This window comes from Numida meleagris, chromosome 2, assembly GCF_002078875.1.
Source record: "Numida meleagris isolate 19003 breed g44 Domestic line chromosome 2, NumMel1.0, whole genome shotgun sequence".
Taxonomy (NCBI): domain Eukaryota; kingdom Metazoa; phylum Chordata; class Aves; order Galliformes; family Numididae; genus Numida; species Numida meleagris.
Window position 1 is genome coordinate 2,263,149 of NC_034410.1, and position 18,575 is coordinate 2,281,723.

Below are 18,575 nucleotides of genomic sequence, written 5' to 3' on the forward strand. Positions count from 1 at the left end.
AGAGATTGTTTTTCTACAGTACTGGTTGAATGGGGGTGTTTGGTGGCAGGGTTAAACAGAGGGAGGAAGGGGCTGTACAATATTGTGAACATCATTCAAGAATGTTAAGGTCTTCTGGCCAATATGAACTATTAGCATAAACATTCTCAGCTTCAGCCACCTCCCCACTTGCTACTTATGCATTGAAGAGGGAAAATAGAATCATAGAATCATTAAGATTACAAAAAAACCCACCAAGATCATCTAGACCAGTGGTCAACCCATCACTACCACGTCCACTAAAGAGCAAGCATATCAAGTACAGACCTGTAGGCTAGCCACTTTATAGTTAGGATCATCTATTCTCTTGACTTTGTAAATGAAATTAAGCAAAGAATTGAGAGGATAGTTGGGACAAAGAGATAAGCTGAGCAGGTATCTTTTGACAGCTAAAGCAAGGGAGAGAAGGAAGTGTAGAGCTTTCAATGCTGAGAAGGTGTGATGGCAAACTGTGCTTGAGAGGTCTTCAAACCTGCTAGCGTGTCATCGGTGATGTGAGGTCTTCTGCTGCACCAAGCTCCAGAGGTCCTCTTAGTGGTAAAGTGAAAATGTGCATGAATAATTCAACCAGGTTTTGTAGTGTGAGAAGGTTGCTGTAATAATGCCCAAGGGTTTTAGCCATACACCAAGTGTCCTGGAGCAGCCTAGATGCTGCAGTGTGCCAAAAGAGAATTTCTGATCTCAAAATGAGTGGAACTGAGAGGATCTTAAGGAAACAGTTTATGAGATAAGAAAAACTGGACAACTGTCATGACTTATAAGAAAGCCTCATGTATCAGTGAGCATCTTTAACCTTCCCAGCCTGTTTCTTGAAAGAGTTACGTAATCCTTCAATTAAAAAAAAAATTAAAAATCATAATAAAAAGGCAGAGATATTCTTCAACTCATTGATCTATCGCCTGACTTAGTGGTTGGCAACCCTGCCCATGGCAGGGGGATTGGAACTGGATGATCTTTGAGGTCAAATTTCCAACCCAAGCCATTCTATGGTTCTATGATTCCATCTTAGATGGGACCAATTGTATTTTCTTCTGATCTGCTCTACTTGTGACTACCTGGGCAAAATTAATAAGGGATTGGTCATTTTGCAAAGGTTGTGTGAAATGCTTAAAAATAATAGAGGAAAGTGCAGCAAAGTTTCTGAACTTCCTTGAACCTTGTAACATGGGCTTCACAGACCCACTGGTCAGGCACAACTGCTTGATGAGATACCTTTGGCTGTTCCATAGATGTTACAGGCAGGTTTTGATGAAACGAGGGAGCAGAGGAGTTTGCAAGGTTTCTGAGCTGTGTGGAGCTTGCTGCCAGGTATGTTCACTCCCCATAGTCAAAGCCTGTCGTCTGTCATATGACCTTGCACAGACTTTCACAGGCCACATGTGTGCAATACAACCAAGGCAGAACAAAATGTGAGAAAGATTACGGCTGTTGAGGAAAAAACTCTACCAGTCCTCTTGACTTTAATTAGGCAACACGAGAGGAATGGTGGCTGCTGTCTGTTAAATCCAGAGAACTTTACAGGCTTAACTCCCACTAAAAGCCAGGAAAATTTAGGTGGTCATAAACATCAGTAAGGGCACACGAAAGTAAACTTGCTCATGGCATGAATGTGTAAGGCAGAAAGCAGTTTCTTGCTTCTTTTCCTGGATGTGCAAGTCCATTCTCAAAAACAAAACAAAAAAAGCCAAAAGCAACAGTTTGTTGGAGTATATGAAAACCTAGATAGCAATGAGAAGATAAAACATTAGCTATTATAAAGAAAACGTCTTTTCTTGGTCTTGTAATTTTATCTTTACATCAGGATTTGACTTAAATTCATCTTGATGTCGCATTCAGGACAATCAATGAAGGTGTATTTTCATCTGTATCTGACTTTCTCATACTCAATATTCCATGCATTTAGGTAGGAGTAAAATACCTAAAAAACCATGTTGAATGAGGCTAGGACATTTGCTAATGCAAATCACTAGAGTTGTATTGATTTAGTGCATCAGCTAAAGTACTAACTTGAAATTTTCAGATTGCAAATATTTATAATTTAGTCTTCTATAATTAGAAGTCATCAAGACCCAATCAGCACACTCTATCTCACTTGCTATCAGCAAGCAAATGCTTCTTGGAACTGGCCTGTTTTGTTTCCTAACCAACTGGTATATTAATCCCAGAAATTCAATATTTGCTTAAGATAAAATGTCCTCCCAAGAGAAGTACTGCTGTACCGGGCAAGCACCAGAAGATCAAGTGGGAAGTGTTCCCCTTTGGTAGAGCTCAGCTCTGATAATGGGAACGTGGAGGAAATGGCAAACACTGAGAATTGGAGGAAAAAAAATGCAATAAATTTAAATATGAGGACAAAAGTGGGAGTGAGGTGAATTACATGTGATGGAGTGTGACAACTTCTCAGTGTGAGAAGGTTTTCAATGACTTTCAGACCGTGTTCTCTGTAAAACAAGGTCTCACACATCCGTGTGATCTCTGATGGATCCACTAGTGCTCCATCAGATTGATCTCTCCTGCCTCTAATCTGGTAGGATTAACTACCACTGACAATTATAGAGATTACGCCAATTGTAAAGGCCTTTGCTGTTAAGTAATGATACCAGTGACAACACTCCTGACCAAGTCATCTGTTTTCTCACTTAAATCTTTGCTTCCTTGTAACTCCCACCTCTTGTGCCATCTGGGTTTGGCAAACACAGGTATATCATGACACGTTAAAAACCCATCTTCTACAGATGAGTACCCATGTCCTTAAAGATTCTCTGAATGTTTCCCAACAAGTCTATTATAAGAAAAAATCCAGATGTTTCAGTTCCTGATCACAGCCCACTACACTGCATTTTTTTAATGCTAACACTAGATATGTCCATTCCATAAATATATATATATATGAAAGAAAAGTAGATCTTGCACGTATGAAAACACTCACTGCAAAGACAAAGCTCACAATATTCAATAATATTTTCCTGCTGAATCTGATACTACTGATATTTCTAGATAGGCATACAAAAAGTTGTTTCAAAAAGGGTTTCAGGGTTAGTGCCAGAGTCATGAGAAATATGGAGAACATCAGGCTATGTAGTGTGTGATGGGATGTCTCTTCATGACTTGTAGACAGTTCCCAGAACAACAGACAAAAGGCCACAGGAATTGTTAACAAACAAACAAAGAAAAAGCAATGACAACACATTGGAAACTATCCTAACACAAATGACCCTACGATAAGATCACCTGTAAACTGAAAATGAGCTCTTGTTTTGATTTTCTCCTTTCCTGGCACACAAATATTGGGAAAGTATCACAGGAGTGTTCAAAAAAAAATAAGAAAAAAAGGAGTTCTACATGTCCCCAGTTTCAGATGTCTCCTCTGGCCAATACAGAAAGCAAGCTGTGAAAACTCAACCTTTCTTCTTACATGTCAGTGATTATCATGAAATGTTCTCCCACCTTGATGGACTTCAGGACTTGAAAAGTATCACCAACACACCTTGCTGTCTAGCATTCCATCTAGGGGGATATTGTGTCTCTGAGAATGCCCAACACCTGGAAGATTAAATGACTTCAGATAATATTATGCATATAGCACAATGTAGCTCCACGCAGATTTATCTGAGCCAGCTTTGAGCACGTGTTGATTTGCCAGAGCTAAAATCAGTGGAAATCTGTCAATGCAACAGACTCGAAAGGAATGGCAATTAACGCTCTGCACGTGGAGTCACAATGACACTTCTCTGTTGACAAAGGTTCATGAAATGGAAGGTCCTTCGACCTAAATTCCCTGGTCCCTTCCTAGTGGGAAGTCAGTTGTACTATGGGAAGTGAGTTACTTCTGTTAGGAAAAACTGTATCTTACTGAAAGATTCTGGGAATCTTTCTTCATCACTAAATTAAGGGGAAAACGAGTGCACTGGGGAGAGGGAGGAGGGAAGTCTTGATTTAGACACGTCTGACAGAAAGTTAGGAACAAACATCCATAGACATAAGGGACTGCTGCATACTACCATCCACTCCAGGTGCAAGAAGCACCAAGCCCTCCAAACAAAACAAAAAGTCACGTCTCCACTGGGGGACTGGATAAAAGGAGACATTCAAACATAGATGTAAAATGTAGAAGTACAAATATATCAATTTGAAGCTGCATTTTCCTACAGATTACAATTAATTGTCTAAAAGCGAGTGAATTCATTTTAAGCACAAAGGCACATTTCTGCTGGGTGCCCAGAAGAAGGCTATGCAATACATCACTACAAGCTGCATGCAAAACCAGTGATTTCCAAGACAGTTTGCTCATGCTCTTACAGCACATATGCTGTCCAAAAAGAAATCCTGCTCATTATTGCTCTGTTCTCAAGGCTGCATTGCAGTTACTGTATAGACACAAACACCTAAAAGAGTCCACACGATAATGTCTGTGCATGCATCAGGAATGGGACTCTGTTCTGCATACCCTTGTGCCTAGTGATATTTGAAAAACCTCACAGTACTCAAGTCATCTATGTGGGGCTTGCAGATACAGCCGAGGATCTATAGGAAACTCCCATCTGCCAAGTCTACATGGCATAGGCCAGGGTATTTCAGGTGGTCCCAAATGTCTGTCTTTGGTCAAATGAATCCCACACTAGACTCTGAAGTTCCAAGTACATCTGAAATGGATGACGAAAAGCGAGTAATTTTATGTCGTGGAGTCTATAGACACATGTGGCTGAAAAAAACATAAGTCTTTGCTTTAGGGAGAGATGTACAGCTCCTCAACTTTATTAATTAGATCCCCAGTTACAATGAAGTCACAGATATCCAGCTCATGTGTAGCTTGCTACATTTATATGGGTGAATCTGCTAGGTAATTTCCACATGAGGAGGTGAAGATCATCACCAAAGGAGAGCCCTGATCATTATTGTCTACGTCAAAAGAGAGGCTATAATCAGACTTCACCCAGCACCTCATCAATGAATTTATTCATTGATAAGGTGTCTCATTCAGTGTACTGCTGAAGCATTTCACAATGATAAATAAATACGCTCAAGGATATTCCCTGTAAAGTAAGGAAACCATTTTCATCTCAATCTAAGCTCACGAGACTGACAAGAGCTGATGAGTTGCCCAAGACAGAGGTAGAAATCTTCAACAGGGGGCTATGATATGGCTTTCATCCTGCCCATTCCCAGCTAGTAGCCCATTTCTCACTGCAATAATTGTGGTCACCTACCTACCTGTTTTGGATGATGAAGCCTGACAAACAAGTCCTGGGTTTTCCTAAGGTCACACATAGACTTTCTCAGAGGCATGAAGACCACAAAACCAATGGGAGAGTGGGTTGAAAACAATTGCTGCCAAGAAACATAGGGTGAAAATAGAGAGGGACGGTGGAAAAAAAAAGCGAAAGGAGATGAAAGCCTGAAAGAAGTTGGATGAAGGAAAGGAAACTGCAACATGATACTCGGTGCCAGGCAGCTGGCCGCAGGCCAGGCTGTAATGAGGACCATCACCCCAGGAGCGCGGAGCGGGCCCTGCTCGCTGTGCCTCTGTTTGACCATGAACCTGGGTGTTCCAGCAGCAGCATGTGAAAATATTTAGTCTGCTGCAGACGGGAATGTTTGGGAAAAGAGATAGGAAGGCCTGCATTCCTCCAACCCCACAGCCCGATCCTCCCCACATTCCCTGGCGCTCCGCCAGCGCTCAGGCTGGTCGGGTTTTTTGGGGGGATCTTTTCTTATTTCTCTTCCTTTTGCTCAGATCCCATGAGAAGTGAATGTTGTTTTAATATCAGCCCTTTGGTTTAAAATCAGGTGGAGGGGAATCACTTGGCTAGATGTGGTAACATTTTGAGGAGAGGATGAGAAGTGCTTTCTTTAGTCTTCCCTATCTCTGCATCATCTGTGCAGAAAAACAGCTGTGTCGGACAAAGGCAATCTTCCTATATTCCAGAGAGAAACAAAAAAGAGCTCAGTCTTGGCCCTGACACCTATGCCTGACTGAAACACAGACATTCTTCTGGAAATAATAATAATAATAATTAATAACTACGAATACTAATTTAAAAAAAATAAAATGCTTTTTTTTTTTTCTGCCTCAGAGGTGGGTTGCGAATGCTTTGCCCCAGCTCAGAAGGCAGTACAAAGTACAGAGCCAACAAAGAAGAGACCTGAAAGAGCTGCAGCTTCCAGAGGCACAAGAGAAATGGGACACGAGAGGTTGCCAACTGCCACGTCCCGTTGTCTCCGCTCATAGTAGTAGGCATTGGCCACAGAAGATGAAATGAGCCACCAGCAGAAATCGTTTGCTTTTTTTCTGCTTTCTCTAAACAGCTTCATTGCTTGAATCACCCATAGGTCATCTGTGAAATGAGAGAATAAACCACAGTGATGTGGCCTGGGTGCGGAAGGAGTTTCTCCCCCATTAGTGTGCTGCGAGGACACCGAGGTCACATCTACCCAAGGAAAAAAAAAAAAGAGAGAGAGATCAGCACCAGGGAAGATTCCCAGGCCCTGGAATTCCATCCCTCAGACAAGGAGATTGCTGCAACAGCCCCCAGCATGGTTTTGACCCGGACCAACCACCACCTCCCTGTACATCAGAAATTAGCACTCTTCAGAGACCATTTCCCTGTGGACAACTCAGAGCCAGAGAAATGCCTGAGCTGCAGCTTAACTCCCTTTAGTTTCCTCCTGCAGATGAAGCCATTATTTGTCATTCTTCAGAAGAACTCACCAGCCACAGGAATGGAGATATCCATAGAAATCAAAAGGGGGGGGCCTGGCCACAGTGGAACTGGTGGGGTTTTGCTATTGATGGCTTTCAGGAACACATGGTTTCATGAGGCTTATTGAACTAAGAGAGGAGAACCCGCAGTCCATGCACTCTGCTCGGCAGGCCTTTGACTTTTTATCCATCTCACCCTTCCTTCCAGGCATTTTTCATTCTTTGGAAAAAAAAAACCAGTATTTGCTAAAGCAGGGCGGGAAGCGTTTTCCCATTTATTTGGAATTACCAATTTATGCAAAAAAAAAAAAAAAAAGTCCCCATTCTGATACAGAAGAAAAGCAATGAAACTTGAAAACATCACATGCAATGAAATTTATGACCAAAGCAGGAGGTGAAAAGGGAGAGGCAATTTTGTGGCATTGTTCATTCTAATTTCAGCTGCTTTTATTTGACATGTGCACTTTTTTTTTTTTTTTTAAAGGAAATGAAAAGCTGTGTGGATGCATTCCATCATGGAAAGGTAAAGAGAGGCTGTTACAGCTTGCAGAAATGATCATTTTAGGGGAAACTCACTATTTGGTTGATGAACCAGAAAAACTGAGGCAGAAAATGTAGCCCAGAAATGTTAGACTGACAGGCTTTGGATATGTATGGATCTGAAGAGAAGAGATTTAAAAAATCTGATTCTTATATGCATATATTTACTATATTTCGAAAAATCAAGTCATTTTACAGTAGCTCAGCTGGGGCCTCTCCATATCTCTAACCATTTTTAAAAAGTGACCATTTTTCTTTTTCTTTTTGTATTGTGGAGCAGCTTTCCCTTCTCCTCTTCTAAAAAATGTTTTGGATAATAAACTGCACGGGACTTAGATTGTGAGATAAGAATCTGCAGTTCATGTTTAACAATCCTTCCATCTTCTTAAAGAATCACAGAATGGTTTAGGTTGGAAGATATCTTAAAGATGATCCAGTTCCAACCTCCTGCCATGGGCTGGTTGCCCCCCACCAGATCAGGCTGCCCAGGGCCGCATCCAACCTGGCCTTGAGCATGTCAAGGAATGGGACATAACACTGAAGGGTGCAGGTGAAAATGAGCCTGTTCCACTGTGCCATAAAGCAAATAAATCCACGTGCTTTGCAGATGTAATTTGAAGAAGTTAGAATGGTTCTCTTGCTGCAGTCTACATGGCTGGACATTTACAGAAACAACTTCTGTGTGGCATTAGATGTGGGTAAATTCAATTTCCTTCTGCCCATCTCTGACTGCCATCCCTCAGCACAGGCTCCAGGAGGACAAGCTGAGCTGAGATAGGCCTTGAGCTGGGGAGGGATGATCTTGTCTCACTTCTAACTTGGTCCAACTCAACCACCCTGCTAATCTTCTCTAAACACGAAAGCATATTATCAGGGGTTGAAAACCCAGGCCAGTGCAGAGGCATATGAACCAGATTAATCTCACCAGGATATGGGTGGAGAGCAGCGTAGGGAAAAATTCAGTTCATTTCATACCAAACAGATCCCAAGACATGAAAACTTGAACCTCAAATGATTTCGGAATTGAACTTCTGACCTACCAGAGAGCTGGCCAGTTTGAATCAGTGAAATTGGACATATAAATATTTATATTTCTTTTTCAAGTGCACAAACAAAACCCCCCGCCACACCCCACCCAAATAATAGAGCATACTCTAGCTAAAACCTGGACATATATTTTTATTTTAGGTTTATACTCGATGAATTATTGAGGTATAAACCATGCAATACACTACCAGGAAGCCTGAAACTATAAAGTTAAAACCAAGGCTATTCTGACTTAATAGGATCCATTTGTTGTGCAAAAGAGGCACTGGCATATTTTTTTCTTTGAAAGTAAGGATTAGGTAAGTGAAATTGTCAGGCGTGCATTTATGAAATGTAATCTGGCTAACCCCAGCATTCCAGCCAGCCTGGCTTTCAATAGCTGAAGTATGCATGATAAGTTTTATTTAAATGCAGGCAGCCTTGGCTTAGTAACTCCTTCAGTGCTCAGAGCGCAGCATTTCAGGATATGGAGAAACCTGGGCTCTATCCTCAGTAGCTTACTCTTCCATTACAAATACATTTTAAAAACTGAGATAGCATTGTTTCTTTTGATAGCTGCTGGTGTCTCCAGTACTGTGACACAGCAAAAGTATAATCATTACTATCATTTATTTATTACCACTCTGGTTGACACAAGTGGATAAGAGTAAAACCAACCCAGAGCCTCTTCGTCAGAGGTTCCCTGGCATATTTCCCCTAAGGCTCACAAATCAACGCTGCTAAGTAAAGAAATTTCCACTTAACACCTCATCAACCCCCCGCCCTCGCAAACGTTTATGTACATACTTACCTTTATTAGCAGGGGGGGAGCCCTTGGGATTCCTGGTATTGGTAAAGAAAATGTGTGCATTTGCAGGGTAAAGGGCAAGCCTAGGGGTTCTCTGCTTTGCTGGATGTTTGAGTTTTTAGAGGTTCCTGGTGTTTCATGCAAAGTCTTATCACTGAGAATCTGGCAAAGAAATCTCTAATCTTGAAAGGGAGTGTGGTGATAGGGCAAGGAGAAGTGGTTTTAACCCAAAAGAGGGGAGATTTAGATTAGATATTAAGATGAAATTCTTCACTGTGGGGTTTGAAAGGCCCTGAGATAGGCTGCCCAGGACAGTTGTGGGTGCCCCATCCCTGCACAGCTCAAGGCCAAGTTGGATGGGGCCGTGGGCTGGTGGGAGGTGTCCCTGCCCAGGTGAGGGGTTGGGCTGGATGGGCTTTAAGGCTCTTTCCAGTCCAAACCATGTTGTGATTCTATGTGAATTTAAACTGACGAACAAGTTGCCCATGCACGGCGTGTGTTGATGTTACCTGAGGTCACCAGACCAGAAGGAGGTGCCATTCTATGAGAAATAGTCAAGTTTGGCCGATGGAGGATTTGGCTTATTTGTCTTGAAACGGGAGTTACTGGTTTTTGTTATGGAAATCAGATTTAAATGAGCCAGGAAACCGGATTTAAGCATTCCAAGTGTTTTCTCCAAATATTTAGTGTCTAAACCTGTCTCTACTCTGAATCAATTTATATTTAATAAAGTACTTTATTTAAAAAAAAGAAAAAGGAATAAATTTTGACACAAGGAAGGAGGCGTATTCTTTTGTAGCAGTCTTGCCTACCTGTTTTGACCTCCTTGCACAAAAGAAATTTCCTCCTCCCATGTGAATGCCTTCAGGACGAACCACAAGTTCAGAAGCATCCTTCCCTGGATGTCTGTCAGAGAGATGGGACGTTTGCATTGACTTCCCATATCAAAGAGTTAAGGATGCCATAAAACAAATGAAAGGGAAGGGTCTGAGGGACAGTGGATGGAATAGAAATCCCATCAGAAGGTTTTTCTTCTCGTGTTAATACTGGCGCTTTCGGCTAATCAGATGAGAACCTTTTCTTTCCTCTCCATTTTGTTCTGCTGTTTAAAACATGTCATCAGTGCTGCTCTTGGAAATGCAGACGTCTGCTGCATGAAATTAGAGAAGGAAAAACATTTTCCAGGAGAGGAAGACTTTGGAGGTTTACATGCACATCAGGGTGCCCTGCTTAGTTTAGACACTAAGCTTGGAATGAGCCAGTATGGAGTTTGTTGACTCTGGCTGGTACCTGGCTTGATCATTAGCCATAATTTGTCTGTGGCCAGCTGTCTCACTTAACCACCTGGCTCTTCCACAAAGACATCCATCCATTTCTTTCTTTCTTTCTGTGACAGCATGTCCTGCTTTGTGGATATGCTGCCAACAATAGAATGAAGAATAGGTCTTAACAATTTGAGATTAACAAAGCTCTTTCTTATCCAAACCAGGCAGTCTCCAGTCTGTTTGCTGCTTTAAAGACAGACAGTTTAGGCATCCAAACAATGAAAAGGTCAAACTGAAGGATCATAAACAAATCTTTGCTGAACTGTGGGCCACTATGCAACCCATTGTCCAGCAATGTTCTATTTGGTCTATTGCTATCACTGCTGTAACTATGAGCTCATTAAACACCACACTCATTCACCTCAGTTACAGATAAGAGCTTACTTAGAAGATTTAGTTCTTTAGATATGACTTCCAGATTAAATTCATTAAAAAAAAAGAGGATGTAATATATATTCCAAGTTTAATGGAAAAACTTGTAGAGATTGTTTCATCTCAATGAATGTATTTGTCCATAATGCCAGAAGACTTTGCACAAAGGCTATGGAGAATTTTTCCAAGCCTGATTTTCTAGAAGTTCTCAGTGGATGATTTACTGATGTTCAGTTAAACTCCAGGCTTTTCCTTTGCCTGGAAATATTCTGGAAATGCAAAGACAAATATCTGATAAGAGTAGTCAGGCAGACGTACCCCAAAACCAAACGCAAAATAATCTGATCAGTTGGAGACACAATTTGTCAAAGATAGATCTCCCCAAAGCAATGCTATAGGGGTTTCTATTTACAACAAGATTGCCCCAGCACTCTCTGCTACCACTACCAATAAAGAGGCATACCTCTCTGAACAATTAGGCAATAGTATCAATCATCCCTCATGAAAGGGGAACTGGGAGTCAGGAATGCTGAATTCATTAAATTATAGATGTCAACCATAGATCAGCCTAAATCATCCCAGAAAATAAACCAGAGTGGTTCAGATGTATTTCACCAATGTAGAAATTAAGAGGCCTGCAAAATTACGTCTTGCTTAATGAGTACTTGATGTCATCAGTACCAATGGGAGGGAACAACCAGAACACTGGATTGAGGATGTCTGCCACCTCTTATCACTCTCATTGGTATATCTAGTCCCCGTTCTTCCTGCAGGTAAGGGAAGATTTTCCCTTATTCAGAAAGTTTAGATACAAGAATGTGATCTGCCCAAGGCTGCACAAGAAATAGAGCTATGAAATTATCACCAGCCTCCTCTCAGTGGCCACATAACTATCACAGTTAGGAATACATTCAGGCTGAAGATAGTGCATGGAGAGTCACTTGGACCAGCGTAGATCAACTAAGTGCATGGTTTTCTTTTTGTTTCCCTTGACATTACCCTCTACAAGAGCAGTTTTGCTACCCATGGCAAGTGCACAGGAATGTATTTAACACTGTAGTGTTATCAACCAGCACTCTTGCTGGTGAGGACAAGGTAGTTCACGCACTGAACTCCAACTAATGCAAAAGCTATTGCACTCAGGAACCCTCTCCCCTTCCCCTTATTCCTCCCCACTCACACATGCTCACTCTGACAAGAGCTGGGATTTCTCAGTTTGCTGTAGAAAGCACATGAAAATCCATCAGTCCTTAATTGCTTCTTTCCAATCTCAGTTCTCTTAACTTTCGGATAAGATATTATATGTTACAGCCACATATAGATTCTCCTATTTTATACATTTAGGTGTATACACCTCCTCTCATGGTATCTAATGTACGGCTGAAAGAGGCCTATAAATCCTTCTTGAAATCCATCATGTACTCCTTGTTCAGCCCACAGCAGAACAATGTTTTTCTTGTACCAGCCAGGAGGCATCCACACAGGCATCCTCCCTCTTTCACATTCAGATGGGGACACTGGCCATGGCCAGCACCGGTGAGATAAATGGAGACAGACTATTTTTACTTAGGGGAAACATCCACTTTTTGATATGTAGAGATTGTGTCCCAATAGATGGTGCTGGATATGCTCAGAAGAGTTCCAGGCCACGTGTATCCCTTTACAGAAGCAGCCAGATATTTTGGTCCTACTGATCCCCATCTGATAAAGGGCTGGGAGAGTTATTAGTACTCCATGTTCTCAGTAGATGCAAGGCTCTTATTTTGGGCTGGCTGTTGGCTTGGCTGCCTGCTGAGTACCCCTCTGCCTTCAGATCTATTACCTACAGCAGACTTGATCAGGCTGCAAGAGAAGAAAACTACGGTCAGGGTCATCACTCGCTCAGGATATATGTTCTGACCAAGATTTGAATTGTAAAAAGCTTTTTTTTAGAGATGTAGTTTGTTTGACTGTGAGGACAAAGCAAGGACAGCTCTTCAAGGGTATCTGTTGGAGTTAAATATTTGTAAAATGTATGAGTGTTTGTGGCTTTACACAGCTGGAAATCATATATTGCCTCACCAGTGCTGCCATGTGTTTTGAGTGGAGGGGAAAGGGATGCATTATAATCATTCAGCCCTTTCATTATCCTTCCATTCCTTCCTCCGTCCCTTACCCTCTTCCTTCCTGACATCTTTTTATTTCTCTCTCTCTTCCAAGAGCTGGCCTGTGAGCGAGCAGAAATGAATATGTAGGATCTTTTTGTTTCTCATCCCAGCGTTCAGTCCTCTTGCTTTGTCAGCATCTGTCTACCTACCCTTCTGTCCTAAAGAAAACTTTTTGTACAGTTTTATCTGCAGTTTCTTTTCCCCTTCATTTTTATTTCACCCCTCCCCATCACAATTTTTGTGTGAAGGAGTTGATTTTGGAATAAGTGCTTTCCATTGCTTCTGTCATTATTAGATAACCTAGCGTGATTGGGTTCTGCTTTTGACAATGAATTCAAAGCATAACTGTAAAAATAACAATAATGTCAGCAATAGGAACACAGACAACTGTTACCATATTTCACTCTGAGGTTCCCAAACATGTATGAGTAATTGAAACCTGTCTGCAGTTAAAAATACCGTGAAAGCTTCCAATTCTCTGGCATCCTTTGGGAACAAATCCACTATACACCTATAGCTCTCTCCTTCAGTCTTATTTTCTCATGCTTCAGCTGTTACCTTTGTTTAAACCTCAGTAGTATATACATTTTATATCTTTTTCTTTTTTTTTTCCCAGTGATCACAAATTTTAAGACAAAGCCACACTTTGCAAATCCCGATAGGCCAGATGGCCAAGTTGATTGAAAACTCTAATTTCATTTGCAAGTATGCAGATATTTCAGCTTTGTTTGATGGTTACTCTTACCACTTTTAGTTACAACACAGCTTAACATGCAGAAGCGTCATTCCAGGCAGTGTTACTGGAAGGAAGTATTCATGTCCCTCTCCAAATCTTTTTCGAATTAGAAATGACCTTGCTTAATTCCTTAAGGTCACAGTGCCTGATTAATTGCTGCAGAGGTCGCAGCGCAGTGGGGTTTAACACTCTCTCCAATGGCTAGTGGCCTTATTTAAGTAAACATAAATCTGTTTGGAGTTTTTAGATAAAACCTCCTGAGGACCCGTGGATTTTGACTGAGATTCACTTTGAGATTTGAGATGTCCTTTGGCTGCAGTAGATGCCAGTCACCCACTGCGGCTCACAGCGCTTGGGAAATCATACTCTCCAAATCACGTTTAAGTGGGATTGAGGTAGGAAGAAGCAGAGAGAAGACTGCTTTCCTCTTACCTCCCAGACACTTTGTGGAACTGGCTTAGTAATACGTCCTTCCAGTTAAACTCTCTTAGAAACACAGAGCAGTGGTAAGCATCTCAAAATGAATATTGGGAATGGTCGCTGCCTTGTGCTAACCTCAAATTGTGTATAAGGATTTTATCTGGGAGGCTGCCAGTTGGCCCAGAACTAAACTGTGCCAGAGGACATGCTAACAGTTCAGAAGTATAGACTTAGCCGTCTTCTGGTTCTTAGGAATATTCCTTGGCATTTTTCACTCAACAATACGACCACAGGCTCCGTGTGCACATGGCTCCCATGCCACATTTGCACCACCAGGTTACATTGTTCACATCTGAACCCACCAACAAGTCTTTCATCTAGTCAAGCTCCCTGCTTCCCTACAGCTGAAAGATTAATTATATCCTCCCAGCCTTGATCAATTTGCTCCAGCCTTTGTCTTTTTCTGTAGCCCAAGGAGCCAACCTCCCTGTTGGTGACAACCAGCATGGCCCCATGGATGTCGAGGAAGTGATGCTGAGTTATACCTCCTGAGGGTCTGGCCCAAAGTGATCAAACTTCCTCCACAGACTTAGTTTAGTTTTCCTTTACTGGAAAGAAGGTGTCTAAGGAATGTGATGATCTCAGTCACATTCACGCTTCTTGAAGTGGAAGTCTACCCGCATCATCTGATCTCTCCTCAGTGTTATAACAGCCTCATGCTGTGCTTTTCAAGATCCTGTGGGCAAACTCACCATCCATGTGGCAAATTAAAGTCTCCAGACACCTGATCCTGGGGATGGAGCAGAGCCAGGGGGCTGTCAGCAGAAACGATATTGTCCAAAGGGTGGGCTCAAAGCGGTGAGGTCAGCTGGTGTGCCACAGCCATGAGTTGGCATTTAGCGGAGTGAACACTTCACTCACTCGCTGCCTCTCTCCTAGCCCCTCGTCTGCTCTGCAGATGGGAAAACACATTCCTCTGCACATACCGATTTGTTCTGCCCTGTCACGCCAACATCAGCGCTGGTGCCTGAGGTTGCTGCTGAGGGATGCAGCCTCCATCTGATTCCCTGATAACCCCTGCTGCTAATGCTCTCTCGGGACTGGGGGCTATGTTCCCTGTGATGTTAGAAGCCAGGAAGATTTTTTTTTGCATCTGGTTTTAATGTGATCCTGACATGAAGGGACTGGAATGCAAATGGCTTTGGGGGTTACTGCTTTGAATGAATCTCGAACTCTGGTTCTGGGTCTTTGATCCTGGACCACAGTTCTTCAGTGCTTTCCCAGGAATGGATGACATTCGTTTTCTAATTCCCTGGTGGTGTACAGATTGGTCTTAGGCAGTCCAGTTGTGCTATACTTTGATCCCTTTTGAAGGAAAAAGCCAGAGCCACTTTTAATCTCCCATTATTGAAGTATAAACCTGGGTTATCTACACCAACACTCAAGTGGTTTCAAACAAATCTTTCTTGCTGGATAAACTTCTCAGTTAGATGGCCAGCCTGTCCTTAGGTAATCAAAATTATCCAAACTCCCTGCCTGAGTTACTTAAAGCAGATCCCTCACCTCATGACTATTTACTTATAAATTTAATCATGGCTGAGGGGCATATGTGCCTCCATCCTGTCGTACAGATAAAGACATCTACAGGGCCACTTGGGGTGCTGTAAGGTGATATTTGAATTAGATTGCCACATTATGTTGCCAAGATGGCTGAACTGATCCCTAGAACTTTAAACTAGGTGTGATGAGGGAAGGGGATGTACTGCTGAGAGACAGAGAAGAGTCAAGGAACCCTGTCACTTTACGAAGCAGCAGGGGAAATCCTGATTTGTCCCAGAGGAATTTAGGAGGGCTCTTCCAAGAAGGTAACGCAGCCACTAGCCCAGATGAGCTATCTCTATATCAATGCATGCAGCATGGGAAATAAGCAAGAGGGGATGGAAAACACGGTGCAATTAGAAAACTGTGACCTAATTGCTATCACAGAAACACAGTGAGATGAATAATCACACAACTGGAATAATACAGTTGAGGGCTACAAGGTTTTTAGAAGAGATAGGCGAGGTAGGAGGAGTGTGAGGAGAGGCCAGAAGGGCAAAGGGAGGTGATTGTCCCCCTCTGCTTTGCACTTGTGGGGCCATATTTTCGTACAGGCTTGGGGTCTCCAGCACAAGAAGGATGAAGATGCTCAGAGGGCTGGAGCACCTCTCCTAAGAAGAGAAGTTGAGGGAGTTGAGCTTGTTCAACCTGGAGAAGAGAAGGCCCCAGGGAGACCTCACTGTGGCCTTCCAGTACTTGAGGGGAGCTTATAAGCAGGAAGGAGAATGAGGTTTTTTATGGGCAGATAGTGATAGGACAAGGGGAAATGCCTTTAAACTGAAGAATATGAGATTTAGCTTAGATGTTAGGAAGAAATTTTCCTAAGAACCTTCCTAAGCACTGAGTAAGTCACCTGCTCTAGAAAGCTCTGAAGAAGTTTTGCACTCTGTGCTAAATGAGAAGAGTTGATACCTTGCCCAAAGGTATCATACCGATGGAGGTACATGGTCAGCAGGCATGGTGTGGGTGGGCTGGGTTGGACTTGGTTATCTCAGAGGTCTTTTCCAACCTTAATGATTCTGTGTTTCTATGATAACAAAGACACCATCCCTATGATGACTGGAATCACTTCCTGCATCTTTCAGTCCCTACCCACCAGTTGGCTCTTCAGTAGCTGCTGGTAGTCTGAAATGAAATTCACGCTTTCCTTGGAAGACAGACTCTTTATCATCTCCAGCCTTAATTTTGCAAGGTGTGTCCTTGCTCTCCCCCATTCACATCCCCAGCTGCAAGCAAGAAAACAAGCCCAGGAACCCCACCCCTCTCCATGTCAGCCTGCATGGCAGGTTGGGAGGTGATTCATGTTGGCAGACTTCATAAAGTCATGGACAAGTGTCAGGCTTATGTAAATGGACATGTGAAATCCAGCTATGAGCTAAAACATTCATGGCCATAAACTAGAGCGGGCTCCTCGATTTGCAAGTGCAAGCTCTGAGACACTGGGAACACAGAGTCGGTTTGGAGCCCAGCAGCTTTTCTCCATTCCTTCATGGGAGAAGCTCCTTCCTGTCAGCATGCTGTGCCTTTCCTGCTTTCCCAGACACTGCCCTAAAAACCAACCCTACAGCCCTCAAAGGGACACTGCTTGCCTGTGTTGCATTTCAGTACAGCTCCTGTCAGGAACTTAGCTACTGAGTGTAGTGCTTACTTAGTCCTAGCCCTGTTTAATTGGGAATTATTTGTATTTTATAGACTACAAGAAAAAAAAATATTTGTATTACTTAATAAATAGCATAAATAGATAAATTATGACAGGGACTTGCATCCCCATTTAGAAGACAGTTTGAACTATTCCCAACTACTTGAGCACAATACATTTCTTATGAGCAAGAAATTCTACCCTTTTTGATCACATCTGCCAGTAAGTGACTTGTGCAAGTGGTCTCTTGCCTGCAAGGGAGGGAGATAACAAAGTGTGACATTCAAGCTGAAGACATACAGGAGACTTTGTCTGACTCTCCCACTTTGGTGGGAGGTTGTCATCAAGTTGCTTCCCTTTGTTATGCTTCATGACAATAATCCTGACCTCTCCCAAAATGCAGTCCCTTCTTTCAGCTCTTCCAGGTGGTCAGGGAGAAGATAAAAGAGATTAGCTGCTCTCATTTCTCTCTTCCAGCTACAATATTGCTTTTGTATAGACCTGTTGGAACGCATCCAGAGGAGGGCCACAAAAATGATGCAAGGGATGAACACTTCTCCTATGAGAACAGGCTGAGAGAGCTGGGGCTGCACAGCCTGGAGAAGAGAAGGCTGCAAGGTGATCTGATAGCAGCCTTTCAGTATCTAAAGGGGAGCTACAGGAAAGAAGGGGACAGACTCCTTAGCAGGGTCTGTTGTGATAGAACAAGGGGAAATGCCTTAAAACTTAGGTTGGATATAAAAAAAATGGTCCTTTACAGTGAGAGTGGTGAGGCACTGGAACAGGTTGCCCAGAGATGTCGTTGATGCTCCATCCCTGGAGACTTCAAAGTGAGGCTGGATCAGGCCCTGGGCAACCTGATCTAGCTCTGGTGTCCCTGTTGACTGCAGGGGCGTTGGACTAGATGACCTTTAAATGACCCTTCCAACTCTAAGGATTCTATGATTCTGTGATTCTAAAACATGCTTTGTAAGATCTATGTGATGTTATTAGATTGTAGAAAACCACTGTGAATGCAGATCTGCTTTGTAAATTAATATTTATCAGTGATTTGACTACATGTGGCTTGAAAGAATGAATTTGTTTGCACTAAGGAAAGCTGACAGCAAGATGGACCAAAACAAAAAATGAGACTGAACAAATGCAGTTCAGAATTGGAAGCTGTTAAAACAAGAATGTTAAATAAAATCATAGAATCATAGGATCATTAAGGTTCAGAAAGAC

General features: G+C 42.4%; 1 protein-coding gene across 2 annotated transcripts in view; it reads right to left on the reverse strand.

Moving 5' to 3' along the window:
• Positions 1–18,575, reverse strand: part of SNAP47 (synaptosome associated protein 47) — a 118,718-nt gene that overhangs the window by 13,544 nt on the left and 86,599 nt on the right. The window contains exon 7 of one of the 2 annotated variants that reach the window (XM_021388724.1): positions 7,185–10,019. The exons of the other annotated variant lie outside the window; for it this stretch is intronic. Within the exon in view, the coding sequence (XP_021244399.1) occupies position 10,019 (1 nt within the window). The 3' untranslated portion in view covers positions 7,185–10,018. Of the gene's footprint in view, positions 1–7,184; positions 10,020–18,575 lie in introns of those variants that run through there. 2 annotated transcript variants of the gene reach the window in all.